This window comes from Scyliorhinus torazame, chromosome 17 (genome assembly GCF_047496885.1).
Source record: "Scyliorhinus torazame isolate Kashiwa2021f chromosome 17, sScyTor2.1, whole genome shotgun sequence".
Taxonomy (NCBI): Eukaryota; Metazoa; Chordata; class Chondrichthyes; order Carcharhiniformes; family Scyliorhinidae; genus Scyliorhinus; species Scyliorhinus torazame.
Genome location: NC_092723.1, coordinates 84,829,167 through 84,854,611, shown reverse-complemented (window position 1 = coordinate 84,854,611; position 25,445 = coordinate 84,829,167). Strand labels below are relative to the sequence as shown.

General features: G+C 49.7%; 1 protein-coding gene across 2 annotated transcripts in view; it reads left to right on the top strand.

Moving 5' to 3' along the window:
- LOC140393982 (DNA damage-regulated autophagy modulator protein 2-like) overlaps nucleotides 1–25,445 on the top strand; it is a 396,903-nt gene that overhangs the window by 98,233 nt on the left and 273,225 nt on the right. For both annotated transcript variants that reach the window (XM_072480700.1, XM_072480701.1), the window contains exon 4: nucleotides 17,326–17,468. In XM_072480700.1, the coding sequence (XP_072336801.1) occupies nucleotides 17,326–17,468 (143 nt within the window). The remainder of the gene's footprint in view (nucleotides 1–17,325; nucleotides 17,469–25,445) is intronic.

The window sequence follows — 25,445 nt, the reverse complement described above, 5'->3', positions numbered from 1 at the left end:
ATGTGTTTTCTTGTTCTTTTTCCTTGAATGTTTCCTTTTTGGGGTCTCTTGTTTGGTTGGAGTTTTGGTAGGGAGAAAATACAAAAAAGAAAATAGTTAAAAAGGTGCGGTTATGATGAGGGTTTCGGGGGAATTTTTTGCAATCTTTTTCTGTGTGTGGAGGGGAAGGGCTGAGAGTGCCTGGTACTTATCTCTGTCTGTTAGATCTAAATTGCACTATTGTAGGGGATGTCTTTGACTTGTATAGAGTGTGTGTTTAAGCAGGGCTGGTTTGGGGAAGTAGTATGGATGGGCCAGGGGGGAGGGGAGCCAGGGAACAATGGGTGAGAGACGCGCTGGCGCCGAAGCGGGGAGCCACCAGGCTAGCTGGGTGGGCTAGTCAACGGAAGCCAGGTGGGGGGGTTTCATACAGTTAGACTAGAGCAGGGGTTAGGTGGTAGGATGGTGTTGCTAGGGGGGGAGGGGGAGTGTTAATCTGCTGACGAGGATGGAAATTGGACATGGCAACAGTGAGGAGGTCATGGGTGGAGCCGGCCAGGAGGCGGGCCAGAGGATGCGCGACACATGGCTGGGGGGCTGGCCAAGGAAAGGGGATGGCTGACCGGCATATGGGGGGGGGGGGGGGGGGGGGGGGAGGCGAGGCAAGGCGAAGCGAAGCGAAGTGCCCCCCCAACCAGGCTGATCACCTTAAATGTTAGAGGGCTAAACGGGCCAGTGAAGAGGGCGAGTGTGATCGCGCATTTGCGGGTTCTGAAGGCGAACATTGTCATGCTGCAGGATACACACCTGAAAGTGGCAGACCAGGTTAGGCTAAGGAAGGGCTGGGTCAGTCAGGTCTTTCATTCGGGGCTCAACACTAAGACTAGGGGAGTTGCGTTCCTGATTAATAAAAGGGTTCAATTTGAGACGGAGGGTACAGTTGGTGATGGGGCGGCATATTTGTTATGGTTGAGGGTAAGCTCGAAGGGGTGAGAGAAGTCTTGGTTAATGTGTATGCCCCTAATTGGGGCATTGTGGATTTTATCAGGAGGTTGCTCGGGAAGATCCCCGACTTGGACTCGCGCAAACTGATAATGGATGGGGACTTTAACACAGTCCTGTGGACCCGAGCCTGGATCGGTCGTGTTCTCTGATCTCTGGGTAAGCGTTCTCCAAGGCGGCCATCAGGACGCGCGACAACGCAGAATCGCCGAGCAGAGCTTATAGCCAAGTTCCGCACACATGAGTGCAGCCTCAACCGGGACCTGGATCATGTCGCATTACATTCATCACCCCACCATCTGGCCTGCGAAATCCTACCAACTGCCCTGGCTTGACACAATTCACACCTCTTTAAACTGGGGTTACCCCAACTCTGGATCTGTAAATACTTAATTACCTGCTAATTCTCTCATTCCAAGCATTGTCTGGCATCTTTAAATCTGTCTATATATGTGTTTCTGGAACATACCTCTTCATTCACCTGAGGAAGGAGCTGCACTCCGAAAGCTAGTGACATCGAAACAAACCTGTTGGACTTTAACCTGGTGTTGTAAAACTCTTACTGTGCTCACCCCAGCCGGCATCTCCACATCATCTCCTCAAGCTGTCTACGGAGCGTCCTCACGACCTCTGTGCCTCTCAATTGTGTCAAGCAGGACACAATTGCCATCGGCTTACGAACTCTACTCAATTCTTCTTGTGGATCTCGGTCAGGTGTCCCACCAAATTTGTCCTATGCTACCAGGACCTGTTTCCTCATTCGCACAAAACTCGGACCATCCTTTCCCCGTTAGGTATTTTCTAATCTCACTCTTCTATATGGGACACTGTTCTGCTCTATTGGTCGCTGTGACCTCGGGCTCTTGTGGATGCATAAGGCGTTCCATTGCCCTTCATTGCCATCTCTATGATTATCTCTGTCTCTACCGGGAATTTGGGACAAGGGGGAACAAAGCGGTGGTGCAAACACAGGTACGGTTCAAGCTGTTTTCCGGTTTACGCAACCTCCCGAAAGTTTCACGCAACAAAATCTATCGAGGTTACTTTATATCCCTTGTTAGTATGCATGCAAATTACACACTTCCGAATTTTGGAGGTTTGATCGATGCTTGTGGTTTCTTTTGCTTTCCCAATTTGGATTTCTAATTCAAACCGTTTTGTGGGTTCTCTCGGGAGTGACACGGTCAATTCTGGGTCGAGTCCCGACGGAGTCCGCCATAACTGTTGCCTTTTTTACCTGCTATAAATATGGCAATCAATAAGGTTGCCCTTCTTTCTTTGGATATCGATATTATATTGCTCAGAGTAGCTAGGTATCAAATGATACCACCACAAGGTTTAACCGGATATCGATCAAAGAGCCAAACACCAGTTAGTTAGTTCAAGATCAAGGGTACTTTCTTTACACACACAATTAATCATGCAACATAAACACTGCTAGTTAAACTACATCTATCAACTATGACAACTTGTACTTAACTTCAGCCACACGCTTAGGTCAGAGGAACAGTGGCCATCGTTCGATTCTGGGTCTATCAGTGTCTGTAGAAGTAACTGCTGCTTAGCTGGGCTCATCCGTCTGGTAGCGGGCGTGGAACTTGAACTTGCTTCTGGTGGTGCTGCAATTGAGATAGACGTTGCCAGAGCGCCAGGTCCAAGGAGAGGTGTTTCGCGCTCTTTTGGGCAGTCCTTCGGTTTGGACCCCATTAATTGGGTAATTCTTGATCACTGGATTTGATTGAGCCAATAAAGGGGCGGGTGCCCTCGATTGGCCGGGCGTGTCCTAAGCGGTCATTAACCCTGTTGTTGATGCGTCCTGGGTACAGGGAGTGGCGCAAAATGTCTGGGATTGTATTGGTTGCTCAAGTATCAGTCTTTTGTCTTACGGAGATGGGCAATCAAAATGCTAATCGGTTGAGGGTTTCCATGCTGTCTGGATTCTGTGCTCACAAATATACATTCAGACTCTGAGCCTGAATGAACCTTACATTGGCCATTTTTCCAGTTATGCTTTGCGACCGTCCATGTTTCTTATTGTATGTGGCCATCCCAGATGGCTACATAACCTATCCCTCTCAGCCACTTCCGCCTTCTCTCTGTGGGCCAGTATCGAGATTAATTCCCTTCTGACCACTGCCTCCAAAGCTTCCCAAACCGTTGCCACAGAGACTTCCCCCGTATCATTTGTTTCCAGGTAGTTCTGGGTGGACTTGTTCACCCTGTTATGGGCCAGGGTTTAGAGAACCCCAAAGTGTATCATGCAGTTCACCTGACCCACAACTTTTAATATGTGGTATGGGGAGCACACGGCCCACTCTACAGGTGTGGTACAGCAGAAATGGAAAAGTATTTTTTAAGCAAAACAATGTTTATTCTATGAACTCAAGTTAACCTTTTTAAAACATACAGTGAACATCTTAGCAACCATCAATTCAAATACAACCCCAAAGAATATAACACTAAGTAATCCTTAATAGCTTCCCAAACAACATCCAAAAGACAGAAGAAACACCTTTTAACAGAAGCACATCAGGTTAGAGTCACTGCTGAAAACATTTACAATTCTGAATTCACCAAATGATCAAGAGATAGTCTTTTATGGCAGAGAGGTCAACAGTGCACCTGCTCTGTCTGGCTTCAGCTCCAACCCTGAAAACGAAACTAAAACACACCCTGCAGCCTGCTCAAAAACAAAAGTAAAAAGCTGACACAGACAGCCCAGCTCCACCCACTCTCTGACTCACTGCAGTAGTAAACACCCATTTCTTAAGGTACTCTCACTACAGATATTTATATACACACCCATTTGTAAACACCCATTTCTTAAAGGTACTCTCACATGACAACCGCCCACAGATCGCTTCGTCCGCTAACAACCCCACATCAAGCCTCCATAGTGGGCGTTGTCCCTCTCTCCAAACTAACCCATAGATCCACCCAATTGGGGCATGATCCGACACTGCGATTGGCGAGTACCCAGTACCCACCACCCCCGGTATTAGCCCTGCTCAGAACAAAAAAGTTGATGGCAGAATATACCTTGTGGACATGGGAGAAAAAAGAAACTCCTTCACCTTGGTCGTGCAAACCTCCATGGTCTACTCCCCCCATCTGTTCCATAAACCCCTTCAACACCCTCCCTGTCCTGGATTTTGACCCGTCCAATTCCGGATCAATGACTGTGTTAACATATCCCCCATGATCAAGTTATGTGACTCTAAGTCTGGGATCTTACCTAACACCCGCCTCATAAATTCCACATCGACCCAATTCGGAGCATATACGTTCACGTGTACCACCCACCACCCCGTCCAGCTTCCCACTCACCATTATGTACCTACCCCCCGTGTCTGACACGATTCCCCCTCGAATGCCACCCGTTTATTGATCAAGATCGCTACCCCCTGGTCTTTGAGTCCAGCCCTGCCTGAGTGGAATACTTGGCCAACCCACCCCTTTCTCAATCTAGTCTGGTCTATAGCATTTAAATGTGTCTCTTGTAACATTGCCACGTCCACGCAAACACGCTAGCCCTCTTGACCGGCCCATTCAGTCCTCTAACGTTCCATGTAATCAGCCTGGACGCCCCCCCCCCCCCCCCCCCCCCGCCGCCGACTAGCTATCACCCTTTTTAGGCCAGCCTCCAGCTCGCATCCCTGACCTCCTCAAGCCCCCCTTGGGCATTCGGCGTCCCCAAACTCCCATTTGTCCCCTATTAACAGCTCCTCTCCTGTCAGCAAAGAAGCTCCACCCCCCGGCTCCCTCCCCTCCTGGCAACCGCACCAGAAACCCAACCCCCCATATCACGCTCCAGCTTAACACCTGCTCGCCCGCTGTGCTTCCGTGAGTCAGCTGTCCTAGCTGACTTGATAGCTCCCAACCATGGCACCAAACACTCTGTCTCCCCATTGTTCTCTCCCCTCTTCCCCCACTTGGACAAACATATTCCAAGCATCTCATTCCCCAGTAAACAAACACCAGAAAAAAGTGACAAAACAGCCACAGAAAAAACAACCCCAGAAACCACCCCCCTCCACCCAGCTCGCAGTAAGACAAAGTTAACTTTAACCATCAAAACAGCCCCTTATTGCACATGACACTACTTATTCAAACCAGCAGAATAGTGATTGTCAACAAATCATCACTACAATACTCTCCCCAAGGATTCAGTGTCTTTTGTTCACATCCAGTGTTTTTTCCTTGATGTAAGTCAATGCATCGTCTGGTGTTTCGAAGTAAAAATCCCGTTCCTCATGTGTGACCCACAGACACGCTGGGTACAACATCCCAAACTTCACCTCCTTCTTAAAGAGGGCCGCTTTTGTCCGATTAAACCCAGCTCGCCTCTTGGCCAAATCCGCGCCCAGGTCTTGATAAATGCGCAGCTTACAATTCTCCCACTTGCTGCTCCGTTCTTTCTTGGCCCACTGCAGAATTCCGTGTCCAGGAATCGGTGTAAACGTACCACCATCGCCCTCGGCGGCTCGTTCGCTCGGGGCTTCCTCGCGAGGGCTCTATTCGCTCTTCCAGGAGCCGAGGGACGCCTCAGCCCCCATCAACTTCTCCAGCATGTTCGTCACATAGACCCTCGCATCCAATCCCTCACTGCCCTCAGGGAGGCCGACGATTCTCAGGTTCTGCCTCCTGGACCTGTTCTCCAGCTTCTCCTGCCTTCTTTTCTGGCGGTCATTCATCATCTCCACCTTGATCTCCTGCACGGTTATGTATTCCTCGTGCTTGGACACATTTTTCTCCACCTCCTGGATCGCACGTCCGTGGGTGTCTTAATTCTGCAACACTTGATCAATCGAAGCCTTGATTGGGTCCAGCATGTCCTTCTTCAGCTTGGCGAAGCAATCTTCAAAAAACGTCACCAGCTGCTCCGTCGACCACTGTGCCGTCTCCCCGCGGCCCTGCTTCTCCACCATGCTTTCTCGCGTTATCATCTCTTCTTGTCTTCCTTGTAGAACTTTGTCTTCTCACACGGCCACTTCTGGTCCAAATATCCATACACTGGAGGGGGATTTCTCCTCACGGTGTCTCACTATTCACCGATCTCGCCAATAAAATCTGGGGGAAAAACAGGAAAAAAAGGTCCAAATGTCCGTCACAGGCGGGAGCTATCAAATGTGCGACCTACTCCTCCATGGCCGCCACCGGAAGTCTCCCTCCCCATATTCATAAACCACCCCTTTCGCCCTCCTCAGCTGCTCAACTGCTTTCCCCGTGGATAATAACCCGAACTCTATCTGCAGCTTCTGTCGCTCCTTCAACAGCCCCGCCTCCGGGGTCTCGGAATGCTTCCTGTCCACCTGCAAGATCTCCACTAGCCTTTCCACCTTCACCCGCCCCGCCTTCTCCCTGTGTGCCATATTGAGATAAGCTCCCCCTACACTACTGCCTTCAATGCTTCCCACAACGTGGCCGCCTCTCCCGTGTCGTTCAGCTCCACATACCCCCGAATGGCTGCCCTCACCCGCTCACAAACCTCCTCTTCCAACAATAGACCCACATCTATCCTCCACTGCGGGCCCTGGCCCCCCACCCTTATTCACCTGCAAGTCCACCCAATGCGGAGCATGTTCCGACACCACAATCTCTGAATACTCCACATCAACCACCCCCACCAACAGCATCTTGTCTCGGACAAAGAAGTCAATTTGGGAGTACACCCTGTGTATGTGCGAAAAGAACGAAAATTCCTTTGCCCTCGGCCTCCCAAACCTCCACGGATCCATCCCCCATGTGCTCCATAAACCCCCTCAGCTCCTTCGCTAACGCAGATACCCTCCCCGATCTCGAACTCGACCGATCCAACCTTGGATCCAGAACCTTCTTCTGAATTTTAAACATTTTAGCTTCATCTTCAAACCCGATTATTATGAATCTCTAATGTTTGCGAACAACGCCCTGCTTTAATAATGACTGAATCGAATGTAAGATCTACTGTCAGCTGGGCAATTTACTCCATAGGATTGGGGTAAGGATCGTGGATGATGGTGGGGCAGAAGTCCATTCTCTGTGAGTACACTCGGGTTTTCGCTGGGGAACTCCTTGATCTTAACGAGGGTCTTGTGAGTGTCCCTAGGGAGCCTGCAGCTAGAAGGATCATAGAGTCATATAGTACAGAAGAGGCCCTTCAGCCCATCGGATCTGCACCAACAAAACTACACTAATTGCACTTTTATTTTGATTTGTTTATTGTCACAGTGAAAAGTATTGTTCTGCGTACAGTCCAGAAAGATCATTCCATACATGAAAAGAAAACATAGTAAATCCATAGGCGCAGGCAACGGGTGTAGCATACGGAGTGTAGATCATAGAATTTACAGTGCAGACAAGGCCATTCGGCCCATCGAGTCTGCACCGGCTCTTGGAAAGGGCACCCCACTTAAGCCCACACCTCCACCCTATCCCCGTAACCCAGTAACCCCCACTTGAACCTTTTGGACACTAAGGGCAATTTAGCATGGCCAATCCACCTAAGCTGCACATCTTTGGATAGTGGGAGGAAACCGCAGCACCTGGAGGAAGCCCATGCAGACACTGGAAGAACGTGCAGACTCCGCACAGACAGTGACCCAAGTCAGGAATTGAACCTGGGACCCTGGACCTGCGAAGCAACTGTGTTAACCACTGTGTTACCATGCTGCCCCTCAGTAGAGAAGATGTGTGAAGAGGTCAGTTCAGTCCATAAGGAGAGTCATTCAGGAGTTTGGTAATCGCGGCGAAGAAGCTGTTTTTGAACCTGTTAGTGCGTGCTCTCAGACTTTTGTACCTCCTGCCCGATGGAAGAAGTTGGAAGAGTGAGTAAGCCAGGTGGGAGGGGTCTTTGATTATGCTGCCTGCTCTCCTAAGCGGGAGGTGTAGATGGAGTCAATGGATAGGAGGCAGGATCGCGTGATGGACAGGGCAGTGTTCACGACTCTGTAGTTTCTTACGGTCTTGGGCCGAGCAGTTGCCATACCAGGCTGTGATACAGACAGATAGGATGCTTTCTAAGATGCATCTGTAAAAATTGGTAAGAGCCAATGTTAGTTTCCTGAGGAGATTTAAGCGCTGTTGTGCTTTCTTGGTCATAGTGTCGACGTGGGTGGACCAGGACAGATTTTTGGTGATGTGCACACCTAGGAATTTGAAGCTGTGAACCATCTCCACCTCGGCCCCGTTGATGCAGACAGGGGTGTGTATGATACTTCGCTTCATGAAGTCAATGACCAGCTCTTTAGTTTTGCTGACATTGAGGGAGAGATTGTTGTTGTTACACAACTTCGTCCATAGCCTTGAATGTTATGACATTTCAAGAGCTCATCCACATACTTTTTAAAGGTTGTGAGGTTTCCTGCCTCTACCACCCTCCCAGGCAGTACATTCCAAACCCCCACCACCCTCTGGGTGAAAATATGTTTCCTCACATCTCCTCTAAACCTCCTGTCCCTCACCTTAAAATTATGCCCCCCCCCCCATTATTGACACTTCAACTAAGGGGAACAGCTGCTTCCTATCCACCCTATCCATACCTGTCATAATCTTATACACCTCAATCAGGCCCCCCCTTAGCCTCCTCTACTCTAAAGGATTCATAGAATAAACACTGTTTTGTTTTAAAAGTACTTCAGATCTCTAATGCATCACATCTGTAAAGTGGGCCCTTGTGCTCCCCATAACCAAAATCTATTAAAAGTTGTGGGTCAGGTGAACTCCGTGATACACTTTGGTGTTCTCTAAACCCTGGGCCATAACAATTCAAGAGAATTTTTTTTAACCAAAACCTAGCAAGCCCGATGAGCGGGCGTGCTATTCTAGATTTAGTTTTAGGAAATGAAGCTGGACAAGTGGATAAAGTAGCAGAGGGAGACCATTGTGGAGATAGTGAGATTTAACATCATTATGAACAAGGACAAAGATAAAACAGGAGCAAAGTTCTAAATTGGTTGGAAGACAAAATTTTTAAAAGCTGAGAGATGAACTGGGGATAGGGTGGGGAGTCGGCCTAGGTAGGGTACTCTTTCAGAGGGTCAGTGCAGACTTGATGGGCCAAATGGCCTCCTTCTGCACTGTAGGAATTCTATGGTTCTATGGATTGGAGGTCTGCAAACATTGTACCATTATTTAAAAGGGGTGCATAGGATAGGCCAGAAAACAATAGGCCAGTCAGTCTGACTTCAGTGGTGGGAAATTATTAGAAATAATTCTGAGAGACAGGATAAACTGTCATATCGAAAAGCACAGCTTGATCAGGGATAGTCAGCATGGTTTTGTTCGGGGAAGATTGTGTCTTATTAACTGAATAAAGTTTTTGAGGAAGTAACAAGAAGGATTGATGAGGGTAGTGTGGTGGATGTTGTCTATATGGATTTCAGTAAAGTGTTTGACAAGATCCCACATGGCAGACTCGTCAGAAAAGTGAGATCTCATGAGATACTCACCTCAGAGGTGGACAAGAGGTGGGCAGCATGGTAGCACAAGTGGATAGCACTGTGGCTTCACAGTACCAGGGTCCCAGGTTCGATTCCCCGCTGGGTCACTGTCTGTGCGGAGTCTGCACATTGTCCCCGTGTCTGCATGGGTTTCCTCCTGATGCTCCGGTTTCCTCCCACAGTCCAAAGACGTGCAAGTTATGTGGATTGGCCATGCTAAATTGCCCTTAGTGTCCAAAAATGTTGGGAGGGGTTATTGGGTTATGGGGATAGGGTGGAAGTGAGGGCTTAAGTGGGTCGGTGCAGACTTGATGGGCCGAATGGCCTCCTTCTGTACTGTATATTCTATGTTCTATACGGGGAAGGTGGCAGGATGGATCTAAATTGGCTTAATGACAGGAAACAAAGGGTCGATGAATGTTTTAGTGAATGGAAAGTGGTTTCCAGTGGTGTTCCACAGTGTTCAGTGTTGGGGCCCTTGCTGTTTGTTGTTATATTAATGATTTAGACTCAAATATGGGAGGCGTGATTGGGAAGTTTGCAGAAAATTTAATAGTCTCAAAAATTGGCCCTGTTGTTGATTGTGAAGACGATTGCTGTTGACTCCAGAATGATATCAATGGTTTGGTTGAATGGGCAGAGAAGTGGAAAATTGAATTCAATCTGGAAAAGTGAGAGTTAATGCATTTGGGAGGGTAAATAAAGCAAGAGAATGTTCAATAAACGGGAAGATATTGGTGAGGAAATGAGAGACCTTGGAATGAATGCCCACAGGTCCCTGAAGGTGGCAGGACAGGTGGACGAGGTGGTCAGGAAAACATATGGAATTCTCTCCTTTATTGGGCGAGGTATTGACTACAGAAGCAGGGATGTAAAGCTGGAGCTTTGTGCACAGTTCTAGTCATCGCATTACAGGAAGGTCATATTTGGTCTGGAGAGAGTGCAGAGGAGATGCACAAAATGTTGCCTTGAATGTTAAAGCTCTGAGGAGAGATTGGGCAGGCTGCGGTTGTTTTCCTTAGAACAGGAGGCTAAGAGGTGATCTAATTGAGGTGTAACCATTATGAGGGGCCTTGATAGGGTAGACAGGAAAGATGTGTTTCCCCAAGCAAAGGGTCAATTCCCGAGGGTATAGATTTAAGGGGAATAGTAGAAGGATTCGAGCGGACATGAGGGAAACCTTTTCATCCAGAGGGTGGTGGGTGTCTGGAATTCACTGCCTAAGTTGGTGGTTGAAGCTGAAACAGTCAATTCATTGAAAAGATACTTGGATAAACATCTGAAATGCTGGAACCTGCAAGGCCATGGACGAGGTGCTGCAAAATGGGATTAAAATAAGCAGCTCGTTTCTTTCTCTTTTTTGGCTGGAGCAGACATGATGGCCTGAATGGCCTCTTTCTGAACCGTAGGTTTTCTATGGTCACTGGACTGTAATCCAGAAGCCCAGGAAACAAAGGTTCAAACCCCAACTTGACAGCTGTTCGAATTTAAATTCGCTGGATACGGGCTGACCCTAATTGTACCAGCCTCCCCGAACAGGTGCCGGAATGTGGCGACTAGGGGCTTTTCACAGTAACTTCATTTGAAGCCTACTTGTGACGAGCGATTTTCATTTCATTTTTCATTTCATTTCATTTCATTGTCCTGGAACTGGGCTTGCTCAGGACATTTAAGTGTCAACATATAATATTGAATCTGGAATTACATGTAAGCCAGACCGGGTGAGGATGGCAGATTTCCTTTGCTAAAGGATATTAGTGGACCAGATGGGTTTTTACAACCATCGACAACTATTTCATGGTCATCATATGACTTTTTTAAATTCATGAATTCAAATTTATGAATTATGAAATTCAAATTTCACCCTCTGCCAGGGTGGAATTCAAACTCGGGTCCCTGGAGCATTATCCTAGTATTACAATCCCAGACCAGACCCCAACAGTGGCTAGGATACGGGCAGAAACCCCAATATTTAATTTTAAATTTGTAAGACTGTGAGGAAAGGATACTTCGTTCCAGGAGTGATTTCACACAAAATAGGATATGGTAGATTGAAACAAACTTTATTACCAACACAGTATTAAAATATCTTTAACATCACAAAAGAAAAATAGTTTCCTTACCCCTTGAACAATGCTAATCAATGCAGTGGCACAATAACCCTTAACTGCTATCTTTATTCCCACTCAAACAACAAGAAAAAATCTCAGGTCCCAATCCACTTTCAAATATAGTTAGCTCTCAGGATTACCTGCTGTACAGAGATGTCTGGATACTCTGCTTTAAGGTCTTTTGACACTGCTAAAAGAAAGAGACCAGGATGTCTAGCTGAAGTCTTCAGAAACTGACTTCACTGTTTGACTTCCACTTCCAGAACCAAATGCATCCTGTCTGTCTCGACTCACTCTTGAAACTTCCTACCTTGTTCAGAGGCAAACCCTGCTTCTGGTCTGTCCCCAGACAAATCATTAACTGAACTGCAGTGTGAGCAGATGCTTGACTTCTGCTCACATTCCAATCTAAGCACACGTTTTAGTGAGGATCTGAAGGAAATTATTATTAGTAGAGAAATGGTCTTGGGGAAATTATTGGGATTGAAGGCGGATTAATCTCCAGGGCCTGTTAATCTGTATACCAGAGTACTTAAGGAAGTACTGTGCAGGACTGGAACCTATGTACGAGGAGGTTTTTTTGCTAGCGCTGTTGGGAAGGGTTTAAACTAATGTGGCAGGGGGGTGGGAACCAATGCAGGAAGTCAGAGGGTAGTAAAGAGAGGATAGAAACAAAAGGCAGTAAGGAGAAAAGTGGAAGGCAGAGAAACAGAGTGAACTGCATTTATTTCAATGCAAGAGGCCTAATGGACAAGGCAGATGAACTCAGGGCATGGATAGGTACATGGGATTGGGATATTATAGCTATTACTGAAACATGGCTAAAAGAGGACAGGGCTGGCAGCTCAATCTACCGGAGTACAGATGCTTTGGAAAGATAGACCAGGAGATAGGAGAGGAGGGGGAGTTGCGTTTTTGATTAGGGACAACATCACAGCAGTACAGAGAGAGGATATATCCAAGGGTTCTCCCACTGAGTCTATATGGGTAGAACTAAAAAATAAGATGAGTGAGATGACTTTGATAGGACTGTACTATGGGCCCCCAAATAGTCAGTGGGAAATCGAGAAGCAAATATGCAAGGAGGTTACAGATAGCTGCCGGAAAAATAGGGTGGTAATAGTAGGGGACTTTAACTTTCCCAACATTAACTGGGACAGCCATAGCGCTGGGGGTTAGGATGGAGAGAAATTTGTCGAGTGTATTCAGGAAGAATTTCTCATTCAATATGTGGATGGCCCGACTAGAGAGGGGACAAAACTTGACCTCCTCGTGGGGAATAAGGAAGGGCAGGTGACGGAAGTGTCAGTGACAAATCTACTGGAATTCTTTGAAGATGTAACTAGAAGAGTTGACCAGGGAGAACCGGTGGATGTGGATTATTTAGACTTTCAGAAGGCTTTCGACAAGGTCTCATATAGAAGATTACTATGTAAAGTTAAAACGCATGGGATTGCGGGTGGTGTCTAGAGATGGATAGAAAGCTGGTTAGCAGATAGGAAGCAAAAGGTTGGAATAAATGGATCATTTTCCAATTGGCAGGCACTGACTAGTGAAGTATCGCAGAGATCTGTGCTCGGACCCCAATCGTATATTAATGATTTGGATGAGGGAACTAAATATAGTATCTCCAAAGTTGCAGATGACACAAGGTTGAGTGGGAGGTGAGCTTTGAGGACGATGCAATGATGCTTTAGTGGGATTTGGACAGGCTGAGTAAGTGGGCATATGCATGGCAGATGAGGTATAATGTGGATAAATGTGAGATTATCCACTTCGGTAGCAAAAATAGGAAGGCAAATTATAATAATAATAATCTTTCTTAATGTCACAAGTAGAGTAGGCTTACATTAACACTCCAATGAAGTTACTGTGAAAATCTCCTAGTCGCCAAACTCTGGCGCCCGGACAAAAACCCACGCAGGCACTGGGAGAATATGCAGACTTCGCACAGACGTGACCCAAGCCGAGAATCAAACCCGGGTCCCTGGCACTGTGAAGCAACAGTGCTAACCACTGTGCTACCATGCCATCATTATTTGACTGGCTGTAAATTGAGAGAAATGGATACTCAGTGAGACCTTGGTGTCCTCGTGCATCAGTCTCTCAAAGTAACGCGCAAGTCCAGCAGGCAGTAAAGAAGGCACATGGTATGTTGGCCTTCATCGTGAGAATAGGAATGTTTTACTGCAATTGTTGAAGCCACACCTGGAGTATTGTGCGCGGTTCTGGTGTCCTTATCTGAGGAAGGATGTTCTTGCTATGGAGGGAATACAGCAAATGTTTACCAGGTTGATTCCAAGGTGGCGGGTCTGTCATATGAGGAGAGACTAAGTCGGTTAGAATTATATTAATTGAGGGTGACATGCAACGCAGTGGTTAGCACTGGGACTGCGGAACTGAGGACCCAGATTCGAATCCCAGCTCTGGGTCACTGTCCGTGTGGAGTTTACACATTCTCCCCGTGTCTGCGTGGGTTTCACCCCCACAACCCAAAGATGTGCAGGTAAGGTGGATTGGCCACGCTAAATTGCCCCTTAATTGGAAAAATAAATAAATAATTGGGTATTCTAGATTTATTTTTTAAAAAAGGATTATATTAATTGGAGTTTAGAAGAGTGAGAGGGAATCTCCTAGAAACATAGAAAATTCTAACGGGATTAGACAGGATAGAGTCAGTACGAATATTGCCGTTGGTGGGGGTGACTAAGGTCATGGTTTGAGGATAAGGGGTAAACCTTTTAGGACTGAGGTGAGAAGAAATTTCTTCACCCAGAGAGTAGTGAATCTGCGGAATTGACTACCACAAAAAAGTAGTTAAGGCGAAAACATTATGTAATCTCAAGAAGGAGTTAGATGTAGCTCTTGGGGTAAAGAGATCAAGGGATATGGGGGGGGGAAGGCGTATTGAACTTGATGATCAGCCATGATCATAATGAATGGCGGAGCAGGCTCGAAGGGCCGAATGGCCTTCTCCTGCTTCTATTTTCTATGTATGTTTCTATGTCTGGAAAACTGAACTAAATTGCTTTCATGCAAAACGCCTGGTATTCTAGCTCCTCCCATTAGGCAAATGGAATCTTGTCAGTTTATTGCAAGGGGAATGGAATATAAAACAGATCTTTTGTTACAGGATATTGGTCAGAACACAGCTGGAATTACTATCTACAGCTTTGGTCTCCTCATTTAAGAAAGGATCTAAATATGTTAAAGCAGAGTCTTGGTGGAGGGCTGGTGTCCGAGCTGCTCCCATCATTGCTCGGCTCATGGGGGAGGGCGTCAGATGGACCCGTCCCATTTCCAGCAGGCCCTGCAAGACACAAGACAAAGACGCATGATTAGAGTGCGGGTGGTGTAGGGTGGGGGGCAAGGATTAAATTTTTAAAAAAAAATAATCTTTATTAATGTCAAAGTAGGCTTACATTAACACTGCAATGGAGTTACTGTGAAAATTCCCTGGTCGCCACATTCCGGCGCCTGTTCGGGTACACAGAGGGAGAATTTAGAATGTTCAAATTACCTAACAGCACGTCTTTCAGAACTTGTGGGAGGGAACCGGAGCACCCGGAGGAAACCCACACAGACACGGGGAGAACGTGCAGACTCCACGCAATGATCCAAGCCAGGATTAGTACCTGAGACCCTGGAGCTGTGAAGCAACAGTGCTCACCACTGTGCCGCCCAGAGGGTGGTGTTGGGGGGTGGTGTTGGGGGGTGCGGTTTGACACACATGCCACAGGGAACCGCAACTAAGCGGGGTCTCACTTCCTCGCCCGTGGCTGATCTCCACCCTGGCGACCTCCCTTTCCTCCGGGCCGCCAACCACGTTCAGGGCCCTCTGCTCTGCCATGGTGAAGGGCTGCAGGTCCGGTGGTTCCCCCCCCCTTGTGTTCTCCCACTCCCGGCGGTTGTGCGCGACCTTCTCCTGGGGGGTACCACAGAAAACGACAGCGTTAGATCATCCGCTGCCCAGGGGCTGGGTAGCTGGTGGCTTCAGTGGCCCGGGCACCTGGCCATGGCGGCCAGTATGGGTACCCGTATGTGGTGCAGGGTAGGGGTTCAGCTGCCCTCCGAGAGGTGGGGTGGGGGGTAGGGTAGGGTTACGGGTGTGTGGGACGTGGTTGGTGCCAGGGGCACAGTCCTACAGACCCTGGCTGCCCTGAGGAGGTTGTGCAGTTTTTTCCGGCACTGCTGGCCCGTCCAGATGGTGTTGCCCATTGCATCTGCCACCCAGGCACGGCGAACGACGGCGGCTGGCATCCTCCTTCCCGGCTGGCGTACAGGGTCCTCCGCCTCTCCTCCACTGCGTCCAACAGGGTCTGCAGCTCGGTGTCTATAAACCTCGAGGCTGCTCTCCTCGCTGCCATCTTGTTGGCTGGGATGGTGAGTGTGGGGGGAGAATTGCTTCTATAAGGCTGCAGCTTGTCAGCCTCCTGAGTGTCAATCACAAAACCGGTGAATCTCGCACCGTTTCCCATTAGAATCGATTGTGTTCCACGTGGCGCTGGTGCCAGCCCCTTAACAGTAGCAGAATCGGTGAGGTGCAGCGCCGGTCTTTCTGTCGTAAAAGTCCACAGATTCTGCGTTGGCGCCAACACTTAGTCTCAGAAACGGAGAATCCCGCCGAAGGGGGTCTTCCATTTAAGACGGAGCTAAGAAGAATTTTTTTCTTTCAGAGGGTTGTGAGTCTTTGGAACTCCTTTCCTCAGAGAGTGGTGTAGGCAGGGTAATTAATATTTTTAAGGCAGAGGTGGATAGATTCTTGACTAACAAGGGAGTGAAAGGATATCTGGGCAGAGGTGGAATGTGGAGTTGAGGTCACAATTAGATCAGCCATGCTCAAGGGGCCAAAAGGCCTCCTCCTGCTCCTAATTCAGATGTTCACATGTTCAGAGGAATCTGGGTGTGCTAGTGCATGAATCACAAAGTGTTTGTATGCAATTAGTAATTTGGAAGGCAAATGGAATGTTGGCTTTTATTGCAAGGGGGGGTGGAGTATAAAAGTCGGAAAGTCTTGCTACAACGTACAGGGTATTGGTGAGACCTCATCTGGAGTACTGAGTACAGTTCTGATCTCTTGGCTTCAGGAGCCATCTGCTTACTTTGGACTCAGTTCATAGAAGGGTCACTTGGCGTATTTCTCGGATGAAGGAGTTGTCTTGTGAGCAAAGGTTAAGCAGGTTGGGTTGGGACTCATTGGGGTTTCGAGGGATGAGAGGTGATCAGGGTAGATGCTTCCCTGAGGGGAATCTGGAATGAAAGGACACTGTTTAATATAAAGGGTCTTCCATTGAAGAGTAAATTCTTCTGTCTGAGGGTCATTAGTCTGTGGAAGTCTCTTCACCAGAGAGCAGTGCGGGCTGTGGGTCATTTAATATATTCAAGGCTGAGTTAGACAGGTTTTTGATTCTAAAGGGAGTCAAGGGCGATAGGAGGCAGACAGGAAATTTGTCTTTCGACCACAGTCAGAACAGCCATTGTCTTATTGAATGGTACCGACTCGATGGGCCGAATGGCCTACTCCTCTTTCTTTTGATGAGATTTTCAGTCACAGATGAGCTGAGCTGAAGTTGGACAGTGTGACAGAGATGGAAGTAGGTGGTCGTAGTGATGGCCAAAATTTATGGAACCATATTTTTGTAAATGACCTTAGTTGGGTTTAAATGAATATTCTTTGCATTAGTCCAGGCCTCTGGATTACTCATCCCAGCTACATAACCACTATATCACTGCACCTTGACACCTGAACTGAAGTAAAGATACCTGCAGGTTGCAGTTCACTCGCTGATGTTCTTGGTCTTTTTCCCCCTCAGGTGTTGTGACAATATACGTACGATACAAACAGGTGGAGACTCTAAACCAGGGGGATGGGCACAGCATCAATAAGCTGAATCGGACGAGTCTGGTACTGGGCCTCATCAGCTGCCTGGGACTCTGTATAGTAGCGAATTTCCAGGTAATGATCCATCTGCATGGAGCTTCTGAGTAGCACTGATAGAGAGAGAGGAGGAATGGTGTGGTTGGTTAATTCAGACATTGATACTTGGCGGTAACCGTGGAAACCCTGTGTAACCGTGTTATTGAGGGACCTAGGGAAACCACAATTGATATCTCAGGATTTGGTCCACAAGTGGGATAAGCCACAAAACTGTCAAAGTATTACATTTCTATCAGAACTTTAAATTAATTTCTCAGCAACACTTGTACTGGGATGGAGTAATGCATAGGTTCTGAATGCTGATCTGTGTGCGCTGAGTGACGCCATCTCAGCGGCCACAGCTTGTCATGGTACCTACCAACCATCACCATCATGGAGTGACACCGATTGAGAGCAACATGCTCTTTGAGATGAGGCATTTTAATACCAGGAGCTAGAACACTTGCAATTTCATAAATCCAAAGTCAACATCAGTACTGCGAACAGGTACAGCCCAGTTTAGGTATCAAGCAAATCTTCCTCTACGCCGTTGCCACCAAACACTACCACAGAGGTAGAGCACAAGGTTAGATTCAGAGTAAAGCCCCCTCTACACTGTCCCCATCAAACATTTCCATGACAGGACCAGCACAAGGGTTAGACACAAAGTAAATCACCGTCTGCAACGTCCCCATCTAACACTTTCAAGACAGTTACAGCACGGTGTTAGATACAGAGCAAAGCCTGTCTACACTGTCTCCATCAAACACTCCAAGGGCAAGTAGAGCATGGGGTTAGAGACAGAGCAATGCATCCTCGACACTGTCCCCATCAAACTCTCCCTTGGCAGGTACAGCAGGCAGTTCAATATAGAGTAAATCTCCATCTACATTGTCCCCATCAAATATTCCCATGACAGGACCAACACGGCTGTAGGTTCAGAGTAAATCTCCCTCTACACTGTCTCCATCAAACATGCACAGGACAGGAACAGCATGGGGTTAGATACAGAGCAAATCTCCCTCTACACTGCCCCCATCAACTACCCACAGGGCAGGTACAGCACGGCCTTGGGTATAGAGTAAATCTCCCTCTACACTGTCCCTGTTAAACACTCCCAGGTGTAGAGGGTTCCATCTCTGCTACTCCACTACTGGGCCGATATCTGGGGTTTGAGTATCTGTGTGTGTCTCTCTCCAGCTGGCACTGAAACTTCAGAGGCCAGGGGATGCCGCACTGGGACACCTCCACGGGAGAGAGCACTGAATCAAGCCTGCCGTTTATCCCTAACCGGAAGCCTGAGGCTTATATCACACAGATATCCAGACCCCCACCAATGCCCAGGTGATTCTCTCTCTTGCCGGTGGTGCAACACCCACCCGGTTCCTACTTCGCTGGAGTAGCTTTCCCAAGAGAGAGAATAGGACACTGCTGTTTATTACCTAACCAGCAGCCTGTCCTGAGTGAATCGTTCAAGATGACCCTAGATTCTCGACCCCGGAATTAAGGTGAGGAATATCTTAACAATGACTTGGTCAGAGATCGCTGGTGAGAGATTGAAGAATTTAAACGACTCCAATTATCAGCAAATCAAGGTTTATTGCAAAACCCAGGTCAAAATCATCAAACAGAAGAAATTATAATAAAATCTTAAACTCTAACACAAACTAAGTCTATTCAGAAAGTACTATAACGGACACAACGTAAAATCTTATTGTTACACAGTTTTAGCAATGGCACAAAACACAAATCAAGTCCCCTGCCCCAAAGCCTCAACCACTATCAAGGTCAAGGGAGTTTTGCAAGCTGCTGCAGGGTACTTACGGTCACAGGCTGCAGGAGGTCAAGTCGAAGGTGGAGAGGTCAAGCCAAGAGACCCTCAATCGAAACACAGCCCCTTTTATATCCGTTTTACCTGGCTTTTTCCTGTGTTCGGCCAGCCCCTTTTGCATTGAATCCATAAGGTTTAAAGTTCCCGCTGGTCCTGCCCCCTTTGAGCCGGTCAGACCTGTCAAGATGGGAGTACCTCCCCTAGGTCCGCCTCCAGTCTGCTTTTTGAGATTACGAGGTTGAGCTCCCTTGTGAAGATTTTCAAAGTCTTCCATCTGCTCTGGAGATCGCTGCTATGTTGATGGGGTGTTGATTGGATTCTGCTCTGGTGGAGGCCAAGTCATTTACATCTGCATGGGGCTATGACCATCCCATTGTCCTGCTTGCAGGCAGGCCCCTTACAGCATTACCATGCCCCTTTGTCTCTGTGTTTAATCTTATCTAGTTGTCTGGCTCCTTCTTCCTTGTAGCTCCTGGGGGGGTTTGTAAATACCTATGCCCCTACTCGGCTCAGCGGACCAAGCCTGCTGGGAAATTTGGTTACGTTCCCTTGGCTGAAAAGTGTCCAGTTTACAGTCTCTGGGTTTTATCCTTGGGCAGTCCAAAAAGGGCCGAATTGCCCGAAAACCTTACACAGGATAGGTACACCCATGGTTAGAAACAGAGTAAAGCTCCCTCTACACTGTTCCCATCAACTAACCCCAGGACAAGTAGAGCATAGGGTTAGATGCAGAGCAAAGCCTCCTCTACACTGTCCCCCTCAAACACTCCCAGGACAGGTGCAGCACGGGGTTAGATACAGAGTAAAGCCCCCTCTGAGTGTTGGTGGGGTCTCTCTCTCTCTCTCTCTCCATACTTTAAGGCATTGCTTCTTCTCAAACTATCTCTTATCTTGAGGTAGGCTGAGTGTCGACCAATAATTAGTGAACATCACTGTCTATCATTTAGAGTTGAGACATATTCCTTCCAGTCAAGGTTAACAAGTCATGTTATCTCTTTTTTTGTTCTGTGACCTGAGAAGTATACAAGATTCTTGTCCCCCACAACACTCTAAAGGCGCGATTTAATGGAAAGGTTTTGGTGTGGTAGCAAGCGGGAACTGCAGGGAGCTTCCCGATGATCGACCCAGTGAGGCCATCACCGGTATCAATGTTAATTGGTTCACTTAACAAGGTTCCATGGGCTTCACACCGCTAATGACTGTCCCACCAGGTGAGTTTTCCGAGGAGCTGTGGTATCTCCCAGTCTCAGGTGGGCATTGCCGGGCCGCTGCGGAGCATGTCCCAGTCACTGGGGGACGTGTCCCAGTCTCAGGTGGACATTGCCGAGTTGCTGGGGACCATGTCCCAGTCACTGGGGATGTGTCCCAGTCTCAGGTGGGCATTGCCGAGCCGCTGCGGAGCCCCAGTCTCAGGTGGGCATTGCCAGGGCACTGTGGAGCATGTCCCAGTCACTGGGGGACGTGTCCCAGTCTCAGGTGGACATTGCCGAGTTGCTGGGGACCATGTCCCAGTCACTGGAGGACGTGTCCCAGTCTCAGGTGGACATTGCCGAGCCGCTGCGGAGCATGTCCCCCAGGGAAAAAAGGAATTTTTTCGCACCGGCTCCGCTGTTTTGAGGCCTACCTTGCCACCTCCTCCTCACCCACCGTCACCGAGGAACAGAAACTGAATCTCCTCTACGCCCGGGTGAGCGACAGAACCTCCGTGCAGATCGAGGAACCGGCAACGTACGCAGACGCGATCCTGAAAAGGCAGTACGTGAGGCTGGTGAACGAAGTGTTTGTGTGGCATCTCCTCACCACTAGTCGCCAACGCCCTGGGGAATCGCTGGAGGAATACCTACGCCACCTGAAGGTACTCGCTCGAAACTGCAATTATAAGGACGTCACGGCCTCGCAGCATATGGAACTCGCCATCCGGGACACCTATGTGGCTGGAGTCCGGTCCAACTACGTCAGACAGCGCTTGCTTGAAAAGGGCGCCCTCGACCTAGAAAAGACTTTGAAACTATCCACCTCCTTAGAAGTAGCGTTTCAGAGCCTCAATGCTTTCCCCTCCGACCACGCGACCCCCTCGTGGACACCCGACCAGAGAGTGCCCCAGGCCTGTGCCGCGCGGCTGCCCGCCCAACCCAGAGGGCTGCCCTGCTATTTCTGCGGCCAGAACCAGCACTTCAGGCAGCGTTGCCCGGCTCAGAACGCGACCTGTAGCGACTGCGGCAAGAAAGGACACTTTGCCAAAGTCTGCCTGGCCAGATCCAAATCTTCTAAATCACAGGCCCGACTTTCAGACTCACAGGCCGGCAGACCCCGCAGCGTGGCGGCGTGCCTGCCGTTACCGCCCCCTTCGATCGCGTCATCAGCCTCGTGCTGTCCGTGGGGGCAGCCATCTTTAATGCAACCCAACACGTGCGACTCATGGGGGCCGCCATCTTGGCCACCATCTTCAACGCCACCCGACACGTGCAACCGGCGGGGGCCGCCACCTTGGCCACCATCTCCAACGCCGAACCACGGGGGCAGCCATCTTGGGACCACCTCCAACCACACTAGCTACCCGCAGCTCGGCGCTGTCATCCTCGACCAGTCACAGCCCAAGCACCTCATAAACTCGATGATGACCGTCCGGGTCAATGGGCACGAAACGTCCTGCCTGTTTGACTCTGGGAGAATGGAGAGCTTTGTACATTCAGACACGGTAAGGCGCTTTTCTCTCCAAATTTCCCCCGCATTCCAAACAATCTCCCTCGCTTCCGGATCACATTCGGTGCAGATCCAGGAGTACTGTGACGCGAACCTCGCGATAAAGGGCGCCAAGTACGCCAATTTCAAACTATATGTCCTCCCCGACCTCTGCGTTCCTCTCCTGTTGGGACTGGACTTCCAGTGCAACCTCAGGAGCCTGACCCTGAAGTTCGGCAGGCTCCTACCCACTCTCACCGTATGTAGCCTCGCGATTCTGAAGGTCGCTCTTCCCCCGCTCTTCGCGAACCTCACCGCCGACTGTAAACCTGTCGCCACCAGGAGCAGGCGGTACAGTGTCCAGGACAGGACTTTTATCAAGTCAGAGGTCCAGCGGCTCTTGAGGGAGGGGGTCATCGAGGCCAATAATAGCCCCTGGAGAGCTCAAGTGGTGGTCGTCAGGACCGGGAAAAGAACCGGATGGTTGTTGACTACAGCCAAACCATAAACCAGTACACGCAACTCGATACGTACCCCCTTCCCCGGATAGCGGACACGGGGAATCAGATCGCACACTACCGGGTGTTCTCCACGGTAGATCTGAAGTCCGCTTACCACCAGCTTCCAATCCGCCCGGAAGATCGCCACTACACAGCTTGAGGCAATCGGCCGCCTCTTCCACTTCCTCCAGGTCCTCTTCGGCGTCACCAACGGGGTCTCGGTCTTCCAAAGAACGATGGACCGAATGGTGGACCAGTACGGGCTGCGGGCCACATTTCCGTACCTGGACAACATCACCATCTGCGGCCATGATCAGCAGGACCACGACGCCATCCTTCAGAAGTTTCTCCAAGCCCTCAATCTCACCTATAACAAGGAGAAATGCGTTTTCCGCACAACCCGACTGGCCATCCTCGGCTATGTCGTGGAAAACGGAGTCCTAGGGCCCGACCCCGACCACATGCGCCCCCTCCTGCAACTCCCCCACCCCCACTGCCCCAAGGCCCTGAAAAGATTCCTCGGGTTCTTTTCGTATTATGACCAGTGGGTTCCTAACTATGCGGACAAAGCCCGCCCACTTATCAAAGCCACCATCTTCCCCCTGACAACTGAGGCCCTCCAGGCCTTGAGCCGCATCAGGGCAGATATTACCAACGACGCGATGCACGCGGTGGACGAGTCCATCCCGTTCCAGGTGGAGAGCGACGCATCAGAGGTCGCCCTGGCCGCTACCCTTAACCAGGCAGGCCCGTAGCCTTTTTTTCCCGTACCCTCAACGCCTCTGAGATTCGATATTCCTCAGTCGAAAAAGAAGCTCAAGCCATTGTGGAAGCTGTGCGACATTGGAGGCACTACCTGACTGGTAGGAGGTTCACCCTCGTCACCGACCAACAGTCGGTAGCCTTCATGTTCAACAATACACAGCAGGGCAAGATCAAGAATGATAAAATCTTAAGTGGAGGATCGAACTCTCCACCTATAATTACGATATTGTGTATCGTCCCGGGAAGCTCAACGAGCCCACAGATGCCCTGTCCCGCGGCACATGTGCCAGCGTGCAAGATGACCGACTAAGGGCCATCCACAATGACCTCTGTCACCCGGGGGTCACCCGGCTTCTCCACTTCATCAAGGCCCGCAACCTGCCCTACTCCACCGAGAGAGGTCAGGACCATGACCAAGGACTGCCAAATCTGCGCGGGGGGTAAGCCGCACTTCTATCATACAGGCAAGGCCCACCTGGTGAAGGCTTTCCGGCCCTTTGAGCACCTCAGCACCGATTTCAAAAGGCCCCTCCCCTCCACTGACCGCAATGTGTATTTTCTTGACGTCGTTGATGAGTACTCCCGTTTCCCCTTTGCAATCCCCTGCCCCGACATGACCTCGGCCACTGTCACTAAGGCCCTGCATAGCATCTTCACCCTGTTCGGTTTCCCCACTTACGTCCACAGTGACCAGGGCTCCTCGTTTATGAGCGACGAACTGTGTCAGTACCTACTCGGTAAGGGCATCGCCTCGAACAGGACTACCAGCTACAACCCCCAGGGAAACGGACAGGTGGAGAGGGAGAACGCGATGGTATGGAAGGCCGTCCTCCTGGCCCTACGGTCTAGGAGTCTCCCAGTTTCCAGCTAGCAGGAGGTCCTACCCGACGTGCTCCCCTCCATTCAGACACTCCTTTGCACAGCCACAAACGAGACCCCTCATGACCGCCAATTTGTTTTCCCCTGGAAATCCACCTCCGGGTCTCGCTTCCGTCCTGGCTGACGACACCGGGGCCTGTCCTCCTCCGAACGCATGTGAGGAGCCATAAGTCCGACCCCCTGGTCGAGAGGGTCCAGCTCCTTCACGCCAATACAGTCTCCCTCCAGGACCTGGCACCCGCCGGTTCCCCTGCAACCATCACCTACCACCCCACCCTACACTGCCCTCGCCCCTACATGGCCTACACCCCCCTCCCACCATCGCCGATCTACAGGTATGAAGCTCCAGAAGACACGCTCCCGGAGTCAACACCCGTGCCCGCAGCGACGAGTTCAACACCTTTGCCCGCAGCGACGAGTTCAACACCCGTGCCCCCAGCGAAACCAGAGCTCAGGCGATTGCAGTGAACAATCAAGGCGCCGGACAGACTCAATCTGTGAGCCCACTTCTCCCCCGCTGGACTTCAATTTTTAACAGGGGATGAATGTGGCGAATGTATTACTGCTACCATTCAACATTGTGTTACATTACATTACATTGTAATGTGCCCTTGTGGGCTCCGCCTATGGCTCCACCCCCTCGGGGGAGGTATATAGATCAGCAGCCTGTAGGCGGCACTCAGTACAGAGCAGTCGCAGGCCGGCACAGTTCTAGCTGATTAAAACCACTGTTCACTTCAACTCTCCGTCTTGTGTGAATTGATGGTCGCATCACGGAGCCGGTCCCAGTCTCAGATGGGCGTTGCCGAGGCACTGCAGAGCATGTTCCAGTCACAGGTGGGCATTGCCGAGGCACTGCAAAGCATGTTCCAGTCTCAGGTGGGCATTGCCGAGGCACTGCAGAGCATGTTCCGGTCTCAGGTGGGCATTGCCGAGGCACTGCAAAGCATGTTCCAGTCTCAGGTGGGCATTGCCGAGGCACTGCAAAGCATGTTCCAGTCTCAGGTGGGCATTGCCGAGGCACTGCAGAGCATGTTCCACTCTCAGGTGGGCATTGCCGAGGCACTGCAAAGCATGTTCCAGTCTCAGGTGGGCATAGCCGAGGCACTGCAGAGCATGTTCCGGTCTCAGGTGGGCATTGCCGAGGCACTGCAAAGCATGTTCCAGTCTCAGGTGGGCATTGCCGAGGCACTGCAGAGCATGTTCCACTCTCAGGTGGGCATTGCCGAGGTGCTGCGGAGCATGTTCCAGTCTCAGGTGGGCATTGCCGAGGTGCTGCGGAGCATGTTCCAGTCTCAGATGGGCATAGCCGAGGCGCTGTGGAGCATGTTCCAGTCTCACGTGGGCATAGCCGAGGCG